We start from the raw sequence: 11,576 nt of genomic DNA, 5'->3' as shown, positions 1-11,576 counted from the left end.
CAGCACAGCCATCTGAATCCTTTCCACACATAAAAATGGACAACAATGAAATCACCAGTCAATTACATAATTCCAAAGAGCTCATTGCATTGCAGTTTTCTCCATAAATGTTTTAAAATAGTGCTTGATTACTAACTTTTGGTCCAAACTGATTCCTCACAATTTGTACACTCACTGGCCACTTAAGTACACCTGTATGATCTGATGCCATCTAATATAGCAGCGCTGCCGTAAGTTCTACTTTTATAAGATTATAATTTTTCAATTTTTAGATTAAATTATCAGAAACATGATTTTGGTCTAGACCAAAATTGCCATTCCTACAAGTCATATCCCACAATGTTAAATGGATATTGTGATATTCTTAAAAGCCCTATACCATTACTGCTGCAGTAATTGTTAGTATTACCTACCAGATAGTCTTTGAAGAGACTGCTCGGATCTTCATTTAGATAGATAGAAAGTGCCCTGAGGAGGCACTCCCTCTTCTTTTCAACAGTTTCATTCTAAATAGAAAAAAAGTTCTGTTATTTCTGTAGCTTGTAACTTTGAATGGTCATTTTGAACGTCAGTACATCAGTTTCCTCAAAATTCTGGTTATTTATCCATAGTGTGTAGTGTAAATACAAAATAGCAATTTGTTTAAAGAGGAAAAAAAAAATTGCTGTTAATCTCAGAAGCTTTGTGAAATACAATCAAAGAAATGTTATTGGTTTCTGACAAATGGCAACACACTAGACAACATTTACTTATTCCTAAATGTGTTCTACAAAGTAGTAAACTACACCTGTGCAGTCGGAGCAAAGGTGAGGTTAATTTTCTTTCCTTTAGATCCACCCGTCTTCTTCAGCACTCTGATGAGCTGATCAGCGTGGTGGTCAAGTTGTGCAAAAAACGTTGTGACGAGGGGAACAGTGGTAATCCTCAGAAATTCTGCTTCCACCTTTAAATAATGTCCACAAACAACCTGTTATTGATGTATACTAAAATTTTAGTAAAAACACCATATATTACTGTATTCTATAATTCTTTCATACTGTCATTTGAATATTTAAGCACACACACCACCCAAAAAAACAAACAAAACAAAAAAGTGATTTCAGTTAAAAGCTTGACTTGCAAAAAATAAATAAATTTTAGAGGAGTTTTACAAATAGAAAACCATATGATTTAAAATAATTTAAAACATTTATATAATCTGTTAAACTGAAATTATCAATTGCTACTGATAATTAAAAGTAAACAGGATGCAAACAGAAACAAGCTACTCAGAACTAACTAATTAAATGGTCACGCAAGAAACAGTATTTACATTAGTAGATGTTGCAGATCTTACCTATTGTGAGTACCTTGGCAGGAACAGAAAACACCTTTTATTAAGGACCTGAAAAATTGCAAAGGATAAAAACAAACAAAATGATTAGATAAAGATTGTGAAATTTAATCTGAAAAACTACAAACCAACAAAAATAAATCACACTTTGTAATTTTTATTGAAAGTATCACAACAAATTGGAAAAAACAAAAGTTTCAAACCAAGTATTAACCAATGTTAATTTTAACAGCAGATTTTAGTTTAGTCGGATGGACACCTAGTGGTTGAATTTAGTATTACAGTTTCAATGGACAATGACTGTAGCATTGTTTTTAAAATCAACAAGTATGTTAACTTAGTACGTTTCTTAAATACATCTGCAAACATATTGTATTTTTATGCTTTAGTAGAATCAAAAACTTACAACAACTTAAACGGTACAGCCAGAAAAATTCAAGGGAAAGTTACACACTTCAGGTATACATTTGGACATTGTGTAATTCTGTTTATTAAACGTGTAGAATAATTTACAAAACATTACATATAGCATTATAAATGTTGCGTTCAGGCGTTCATTATATAAAAAATAAACATACTAGTATAACTTTAAAAATGGCGTGAACACGGAGCAGTTTTTCCGTGAGCGGGAATGGAAAACCCGAAGTGGATCCCAAGCGGAGTGATTACCAAAACCCTTAGAGTAGAGAAGAACGTGCTTTCAATCCACTCCAGGCTTTGATCACATCCCCCTCAGCAGGCTGAATACACCGCGGCTTTTCAAATTAAAATTAAGACATTACACTATTTGAGAAATGTAATCCTATTTACAACCTTAAAATTATGAAAAGTGAATATAAGACATTAAGGACAGACAGGAACCCTGCAACTGACGGTCATAGACTCGCTCCAGTTAACGTAAATCCATCGTAGTGACGGAGAACTTTAATCAATGAACTCTCTCTTATTACGTTTTCTTTTCGCCCAAATAATGTAAATATGCAGCGGACCAACCTGCGCCACGTGGCTAAGCTAGCATGCTAACTTCAGCATGTCTAAGACATTAGAACTCTCTAAAACTAAAGCAGGCCAAAAATAAAGAACATATCTCTTATTACAAATAAAAAAATTATCGATACTGGTGGAAAAACAAATATCCTCCTACCTTTATCAGTCGTTGAAAAGGTAAGACGTCCCTCTGTCAAAACCAATCGAAGAAAATCTTTGCAGGGGGTCACGCAGGTGTGCAGATTCAAATACACGTTAGTCTGACGCGTCTTGCTCTTCTTCTTCTTTGGGGTTTCATGGCAGTTGGCGTCGCACTATACTGCCACCCTCTGGGTGTAATAATTTTTTACTTAACATAAATGGTTTGTGTTTAGACAACGCGTTAGGATTTTGTACAGTTAAGTTGAGACATAATTACGTGGACCTTAATAGAAAAAAACCTTTCAAGTCAACAAAGACAATTATTATAAGTAAACTGAATATAAAAATATTATGTAAAGTGCACAACCTTCCTTGTTCATTTTTTTGAGTGTATGTTGAAATGATGTTGCAGGTTTCCTGAAATCTTCTTACCCACAATTCTGAATGTATTATTATCCATATTGTTGACTCTAATCTAGTAGCCAGCATTTGATGATGAATGTAGAAATGCATGATGTATTTTTTTTCTTTTTTTCAATTTCATAATTTCCTCAACGGTTATGTCAGCGGACACGGATGTGCTTGTCATAGCATAATAGCGCATTTACGCTCCTCAGTGGCCAGATGTGGTTGCTTTTTTAAACAATTTACAAATCACAACTATAAACTGCATTTGGGAAGTATGTGTTTCTCTCCCTCTCACTTTGGTTTCCAACTTTTAATGTTGTGCTTATCCACTGTGATGGCTGTTATGTACTCGTGCAGGTTATCTACTCATGAGAAGAAAGTCCCAAAAAGGCGAATATATTTCAGATTCTTATAACTTCCTATTTGCCACGGTCATTGAACCACTCTAAAAATTAAATGCTGAATATTACATGATATAAAATCCTTAATCCTTTTAAAAACAAATACTTAACATTGTTTGTGAATTTGATATGTTTTTGGTATGTATTTTTTTTTCAGTTGTTGCAGTGGACACTTTTCACAAAAGATCTAACATCAATATTCATATAACAGCACACACTGGTGTTATTCTGGGACAGGTACAGTCTGTGTGCTGTAGGGGGCGGGATTAGTTCAGGTGTGTCCAAGCTAATTAATGAAACACACCTGAACCAGCTAATCAAGATTTTCAGATTTACTACAAATTTTCAGGCAACTGTGTTGGAGCTGGTTGGAGCTTTGCAGGACGGTGGCCCTCCAGGAGCAGCATTGGACACCCCTAAATTAGTTCAAATATGTCAAATGAAGTACTAACCTCATACCTGTCACCTATGCTGTGTACATGGTGACAAAAATGAACTATTAATACTAATTCGTGTATTTTAACAATGAGTCTTATTGTGAATCTCACAAACTGATGGATCGCACAGCAAAGAATTATGAAAACTACCTTCTCATAACACATTCTTTAAAGTTTTGGCAATTTCTGAATGCTACATTATGTGACAACACCCATTAGTTTTCATTACAACCACAAAGAGTTGTTTTGTCTGAATGGCATTTAAGGTCACAATGTTGTCCTTATGTGCTTTCATCATTGTTATAGATCTTCTTGGTGTTATGTCTATAGTTACTGCATTAATCATCTGGGTTTATGCAAAGTCCCTTACAAATAAGAAATATGACAAGCAATTTATCATAAGAGCAACAAATCCCACGGTACTGTCAGGGTAGGTTTCAGAAGTCAGCTTGAGCAGAAGAGAAACTGGAGAAAACGGATACAGATAGAGAGGGAATACATTAATAGAAAGTACCTTTGTGCTTAGTGTTTGTGGAAAAACTGTACTTTTAGCTCTTTCTTAAAAGTTGTGATGGTCTCAGCTGATTGTGGAGGCGGGAAGCCTCTTTCAACACAAAGGAACAGAGAGGATGAAGATTCTGTAAAGCAACTTTGTACTTCATTTTGGGATCTCTCTCAATTTTTTTTTTTTTTAAACACAAGTGAAAGCACAGTCTCAGGAGTGAACAACAGCCAAAAGAAACAAATAGCAACACACCAACAAACAACAAAATGACCAAATGAAAGAATAAGAAAATTAAATAATAATAAAATATATTTGAAAAATTTATATAAAAATAAAACACTGTAACTTAAAACACTAAAAAGTATGTATGTGTATACACACACACACACACACACACACACACACACACACATACAAACATACTTTTAAGTTACACAGAAGCCTTGTTCAGACTGTTAGCAAAAAATCAGATTTTTGCATATCCAGATATTATTTAGGTGGGTTTTTAAAGTCTGAACAGCACATAAAAAAGTCTGGATGCTCTAGCTGCTCAAATCAGAACTTTTGTATCACTATTAACGTGACCCACAATTATGGCGTCAAAACGGTTGATGGAAATGACATGAATATATATATATATATATATATATATATATATAAACACAAAATAACACTATGAAAGGTTGAGTGAAATTAAAATATACATATTTACAAAAACTACCTCTAATCTGACAATAATCTTTAACTTTAGCTGCTCCTAAATGAAATGTAATGAAACACATATAAGGGGAAAACATTGGTGTTATCAAAGCGACATCGGGGGTGCTTCTCATTTCTTTGTGCATCCTCATTTCCTTTCCTCGCTACCTTTCCTCGTGTCTTACTTCCACCCCCTTAGGACATGAGGGAAGGATGTGAGGAAGGGAAATGAGGACGGAGGAATGAAAGGATGAACACTGGAATATTCTTGACCACTCAAGCGTCACTTCAAAGCCTCATCAGCTGCGCTAAAGGGATCTGCCCTTATGTTGTTGAAATTCGTTATTTAAGGCATTCGTAATAAATATTAACAAAGCAAGATGCCCTGTTGAAATATATGGCATGTATAGTATTTAAAGGGGTCATATGATGCGATTTCAAGTTTTCCTTTCTCTTTGGAGTGTTACAAGCTGTTTGTGCATAGATAAGATCCCTGAAGTTGCAGAAGGTCTGGGAACCTTGGCTGCTTTGAATGGTCAAGGACTGCCAGGAGGCCATATGACTGACAGGTAAAGCAACTAATCATATTTCAATTTGTGCCGCGTCATGTTTAGGAGCATGAAAATGTCCCCACAATAACAGACTGCTGTGTAAAAATCTTGGACATATTTTATATGTCTATAGTCCTAACTTTCCATATTTCACATACTTTTGAAAATTCAGCATTTAGTTGAGCCTAATAAACTCATCGTCACAGTTGTAAACACGATGGCTTTCTCTTCTTTCATCCAGGGTCTTTCATGTCTTAACAGTTGAATATTCTGTTTGATCTGCTGCAATGACATCCTGCAAGGAAACATCACATTTAAAAATAAAATCAAGTAGGTTCAAACACTGAATTATAAAAGTGAAGAACAGAATCATTTAAAACAACAGCTCTATTTCCCACAGTTGAGCAGAATGAGTGAAAAAAACCTTCAGCGTCATCACATCAGAAACAAGCACAGCAGTGAGATAACATATTCTCAGACACAAACACAACAGACTTCAGGTATTTAAAGAAGCTGAGGGTGTTTACACATGGGATAAAAAATTAGAGTTCACATAGAAATACAATATATCTTACCGTACTATTAACCCGATCTGCACAGAATGTTGTATCAGCGTAAAGTATCTCTTCCTCTTGAGCCTTAACTGTTTTAATAATAATCACACATTTAATAAACCTAACTACATTTAATAAACTTTTTTTAAGTATATTTTTTGAATGTCAATACTTGCCTTCTTTTTCCGATCGTTTACGCTTTCTGTGGCAGTACATCAAACCTGCAACTACAGCTATGAACACCAGCAGCAGTGCTATAACAGCTATTGAAACATTGAGACGTGAACGCTCATCCCGTTCTGTAAAGCACAGAATCAAGCCAGTAGTGTAATCTTAATAGTTTCAACTTTAAAAATAATATGTCATTGAACATATTACACTTGACCTAAGCAGGTTTTCAAGTAAAGTACTTGAATATTTTGATGTTTAAATTGGGTCTTTACTTTACAGCTCATAACATGTCTGATATTCTGCAGTATTTATAATCATTAAATAAATTATTTGATGAACCCTTTTTCAACTTTGTTAAAGTATTTCCTTTTGAAACAGGATTAGGGTGGGACAAAAGGCATGTCGTTTTTCAACCGCCGACTGGCTTTCATTTAAGACAGATGTCACACCTTGATTGGCTAGACAAACATTCGTATATATCTGCTAACAATGAACTGTCAATATGTCCGATAACATTGCAGATGAGAAAACACCTCAAAGCACATGGACTAAATATTTCAATAAACACTTTTTTTTTCCTTTTCATTTAATAAAATTAGAGGAAAAGAGATAATATAATACCTGAACATGGCTGACAGAGATCAGTGTTGTTGAGGTGTGTGGTCTGGTTAGTGAAGGAATAAGCCACAACACAGCTGTAGGAATCATCCAGACACTCAATCTCCAGAGGAAGAGAGAGACTGATGCTGAGATCAGACACACTGATGCTGGACAATAAACTGTTTCCTTTGTACCAGGAGAGAGTCACATCACTCACATTCATCACTGAACACAACAGTGAACAATATGATGATGATGATGATGGTGAACAGTTTGAGGAGTTACTGGTGATGACAGGAATAGGTAGAGGAGCTGAAATACATTAAAAAGTTGTTGAGCAAGAACAATTGAAGATAAAAACTCTGCCTTTGCTACCCATATATATATATATATTTTTACTTTGACTTCTGATGCTTTCGAAATGTGACAGACATGATGTCAGTTATATTTGCATATATTTTGCATTTTCATTCTTACACCAGTTTATCCATCTAAATTATAACGGTAAAATTCTCTTTCTCTTTCTAAATGTGGCTTTACAGCTTTTTCTAACTAGAGCTGTATATAAAACTTCAACACTATTGTCTGTCTTCCTTCTATTCATAAGTATTTCCATCAGGAAATATAAAGCAATAGCCATTATGAGAGAACCACCAAAACAGGGCGTAGAAAATAAGTTTCACTCACACTTTGGTTTGTCATTAAACACTTATAAATCACAGATCAATCAGGGGGGGAAATGTTTTAATTTTGAGAATCATCAGAGTATAGATCATCACCGGCAGGACACCAATTTACTCACCATAGACAGAAACACTGAATCTCTTGTATGACGTTCCTCTGTTGCTGATGATTTGTAGTTTATAAAGTCCAGAGTGTTCAGTTCTGCTGTTTTTGATGGTCAGAGATCCAGTTTGACTGTCCATCTGGAGTCTTTTCTCAAATGTCGTTTTAATGGCATCTATATAGATGTTCTGTCTGTGGATTTCAGCAATACGAGTCTCTTTAGGTCCAAACATCCACAGTATATGATCGTCTTGCTGTATTTTAACATCAGTGTTTAGAGTAACAGAATCTCCCTCCATCACTGACACTGACTTTATAACATCTGTATCACCAAACACACCTGGAGAAAAACAGTTTATCAAGCAAATGAAAAACCTGTTTAAGTTCAAACAGAATATTAATGGGTAAGATCCACAAAGACAAATGTTAATGCTCCTAAAGCAAGACACTTCATGCAAAAAAACCTTACATGCACCACATTTTACAGTTCTATATTCCAAAGGTTTTTTGTAGAAATTTGTAGAAATGTATGCATTTGAGTTCATATTTAATTAAATAATGCCTTATTTGCATATATACCATTTCAGAAAAGTTGTAATACAAAAATGTTCTTAATGATTCTTAATTTGCGATTCTTAAAACAAAGGATGTTATGACGTACCAGTCGATAGCAAAAGACACAGACAGAAGAAACATGCGCTGTGAATCATTTTTCTTAAATTCTTCATAAACACCCGACAATAGGCTCAACATGACGCGAAAACTGATCTAATTCATCGATCAGGTCCTCTGCTTACAAAAATAATGTCCATTCTCAGACGTAACGTGTTCCATCACCTCTTCAGTAACAACGTCCAAGAATAATAATAATAATAATAATCGTTTACAAGCGAGAAATAATCCAATTATGAAGATTGTTCCATTAGGTTTGAATGTTAGGTTCTGAAAAAAGAAAGTCACGCATTACGCTGCACTTACACACACACTCACTACCTTCTTCTCTCTCTTTACCCACCCCTGTAGCTATACAGTAATCAGATATAGCTTGACTAGAACAAACACGCTACGTTTTCTACTACAAATAAACTTCGTTAAGTTTCCCTCTCTTAATTCCTGTTCTTTAAAAAGAAATATGTTTTTATGAATAGCTTTAATATTTATTTGGGATTTTGTAAAATCGTTTTACAAAATAATAATAATTATAATTCACCATACTTGCTTGCATTTTTTTTCATGCCTCCATTAATAAAATTAAGCAGCAGATCAGTGTAGTAGGGTTATATGGAGTTTATCCATAATTCTGATCAACTGTTGTTTGCATCTCTGCTGCTGAGTTGAATAATTTATTATGGGCCAAATTCCATTTATTTTTATAGCATACTTGATGTTACATATTGGCCCAGATTCAAGAAAAGTGCTTAAAACATTTGTGCCAGCGCAATTTTGAGATGTTTGTGCACATGTTGATAAAGAAAAAGCCCTGAGAGGAGCCAAGTTTTATCTGGGAAGCTCTCCTCTTGGTACACACATAAACACAGTTATGCAAGGCATGCACATTTCCAGCAATGGACCATGCTAGTTTCTTCTGAAAATAACAGCTGTGTGTGTGATCCCGCAGGATTGGTCGCCAGATGGAAGAGCATGATTGGTGGATTGTGTGGCACATACATTTAAAAGGTCTTTAGACAGGGTGTTCATTTTAGTGTTGGCCCTCTTGACATGCAGAGCCCCATGGGTTAATTCTCCTCCCAATGACAGATCCAAATTGTAGTGCATCTAACGCATGTTTGACACAGATGTGTCCTGTTAATGCTACAGACATTATTAGATACGTATAGTGTACAGGGTTGACCTGACGCTTATTTTTGGATTTGTTTGAGATTTGTTTCTTTGTCAGGCAGTTAGGAAAACTACTTGGTATTTTTGTTTCATTTCATCAAGTTACTTATATGTTTGATGACTTTTTTGGTTAATTTTGCCGTTGGTCCTCATTCAGTCATGGCAGCTTAAAATAATGATCTTCCAGCTGGAGTTGGACCACATTTAATAGCGTACATCTCATGTTACGTTCTTTTTCTCTTTTTCTGGGATGGGACATAACAATGCACCTGTCTGTGAGAGTCTAGTGAACTAACATGCAATTTGCAATGCAAACCACAGAGTTTACATAACATCAGGAAGCTTTCAGGTAAGCACACATAAATTCACCCACTGTTCAATGTGTACATACATACTGCATGAACAAAGAAAAATGCTAGTATGCCATTTCACACAGTACTAATGCATGAGCCCTAAACCACCGAGAAGCTGTAACAGCCTTGTTCCTCTGAGTTAACCTCTAAAAGTTTTTTTTTTTTTTTTTATGTAGACACTTTGGTTTCTGGTAGGCCGCCATTTCCTTTTCAGCTTAAACTCAACCTCATTGTCAACTTTCTCATCGGATAGTTAAAGTTAAACATATTTGTAATACTTTGAAAAATCATAACTATGGAGAATATGAATCATAATATTTTTTATTAATGTAGCAGCCTTTTTAAGCAGATCCTTTTTAAGACACCAGCTCAGTTTTAACCTAAGTGACATGAAACGACAGGAAACCAAATTTTATTAGACTTACAATGCTTCTTATTACTTTAATTTTAATCATTTACATATTTATGTGTGGAAATGCATTTTGTGGTCAAACAATGGCATCTGTTTGTAATCTGTTTCTGGGTCTCTCGAACTCAAAGTAATGCTACTATCAGGTCAAAAAAAAAGTTTCTTGCTATTTACTTTCTTTAGTTTTGAAGCATGATGCTTTCCCCAAGCTCAAAATCTGAATGACAAGCTACATTCAACACAAAATTTTAACTATTTTGATCCTTCTGATCAAATGGGTGTTACTCAAAACCTAGAATGACGCAGACCGTCTAGAATGATGACGGTGAAGCTGAAAAGAAACACTAAAGAGAAACATTCCTTAGTAAATGTCACTAAACAATACTTTCATTTCAAGCTGATCTTTTACCTGTGCCTGTATTTAAAGTATGTATTCCAGTTCTGAAGCGTTCTCACTACATTTGTTTTCAGTGAAGCACAAAGGGCGGTAAGGGAGTTTCACAAGAGCTTGTGAGCAAAGCACTTGCTGTGGGCTCAAATACACCTTATACACACTAACACTCAAGTGCACTCTTGCATGTCCAATAATAGGTACGCCAAAACACCAGCTGCTGCTGCATTCAACAACAACAAAAACGCTCGATACCCCACACTGACCTGAATAGATCTGACCACAGGTATCATTTTGAATCTAACACCGAGCTGCTAGTAAAGGCAAAAAGCATCTCATGTTCATTCCGCATTTCAAAAAGGGCCCTTGTGCACCACTGCTTCAGTGCAAAACATTTGTGTGACAAACATGTAAATTTTAATGCCATTTGAGATGGCTTCAGTTAAAGCTGTAGTGGGAATGCTGCAGTAACTGCATATGTTTGACATACAAGACTTTGTGGTTTTAAAGCTGATACTGTTTTAAAGGCACAGAATATAAAATATGTCTAAAAAAACTTCCCTGGAAAGGCATGGTCTGCTATTGTGGTCAGGTTGTTATGCTGTGTGCCTTTGCATGATGCAAGTCCTGCTAAACCACAATTTCTAAAATAAAATATTTTCAGTGCATTTTGGTTTGGTTTGACACACTGTATGTTAGTTTTGGCCACGTAATTCACAGATATTTGAAATCAGGTGGGTGTTTCTTATGCTAAAATAGCATTAGAAAGCTTTTATTTCAGGTTGGTCCAGGCAGTGCATGAGTGCTTTTCTAAGCACACATCTCAGGGCACTTTTTGTTTTTATGCAAACCAGAGCTTCTAAAGGGAGCTGCTGTGACGTGACGGCGTTATCAATTGTAAGCTGACTTTTATTTTTGGGACTTTCTCCCATTCATAGTACAATAGCTGTGTCCCAATTCAGAGGCTGAATCTTTCAAAGGCCGCAAAGGTCGAACCACATGTTGTTGAAT

General features: G+C 35.3%; 1 protein-coding gene across 1 annotated transcript; it reads right to left on the bottom strand.

Annotated features, from left to right (window-relative positions):
- Positions 1 to 5,368: 5,368 nt before the first annotated feature.
- Positions 5,369 to 8,524, bottom strand: LOC306875059 (uncharacterized protein). The gene is made up of 6 exons (XM_079425439.1): positions 8,235 to 8,524; positions 7,590 to 7,913; positions 6,809 to 7,099; positions 6,193 to 6,315; positions 6,038 to 6,105; positions 5,369 to 5,757 (listed from the first exon to the last, which is right to left on the bottom strand). Exons 1-6 carry the CDS (start codon positions 8,299 to 8,301, stop codon positions 5,710 to 5,712), a joined length of 921 nt encoding a protein of 306 aa, XP_079281565.1. The 5' UTR covers positions 8,302 to 8,524; the 3' UTR covers positions 5,369 to 5,709.
- Between the last annotated feature and the right edge of the window lie 3,052 nt (positions 8,525 to 11,576).

This window comes from Barbus barbus (genome assembly GCF_936440315.1).
Source record: "Barbus barbus genome assembly, chromosome: 9".
Lineage (NCBI taxonomy): Eukaryota > Metazoa > Chordata > Actinopteri > Cypriniformes > Cyprinidae > Barbus > Barbus barbus.
This window is presented reverse-complemented; position numbering and strand designations above follow the sequence as displayed.

What these genes read in the sequence shown, in the direction of transcription:
- LOC306875059 (XM_079425439.1), bottom strand. Translation starts at nt 8,301, where the DNA reads ATGAAGAATTTAAGAAAAATGATTCACAGCGCATGTTTCTTCTGTCTG. An exon ending in GTGTCTTTTGCTATCGACTG is followed by an intron (nt 7,914 to 8,234) that starts GTACGTCATAAC and finishes GTTTTTCTCCAG; the next exon opens with GTGTGTTTGGTGATACAGAT. An exon ending in ATTCAGTGTTTCTGTCTATG is followed by an intron (nt 7,100 to 7,589) that starts GTGAGTAAATTG and finishes AATGTATTTCAG; the next exon opens with CTCCTCTACCTATTCCTGTC.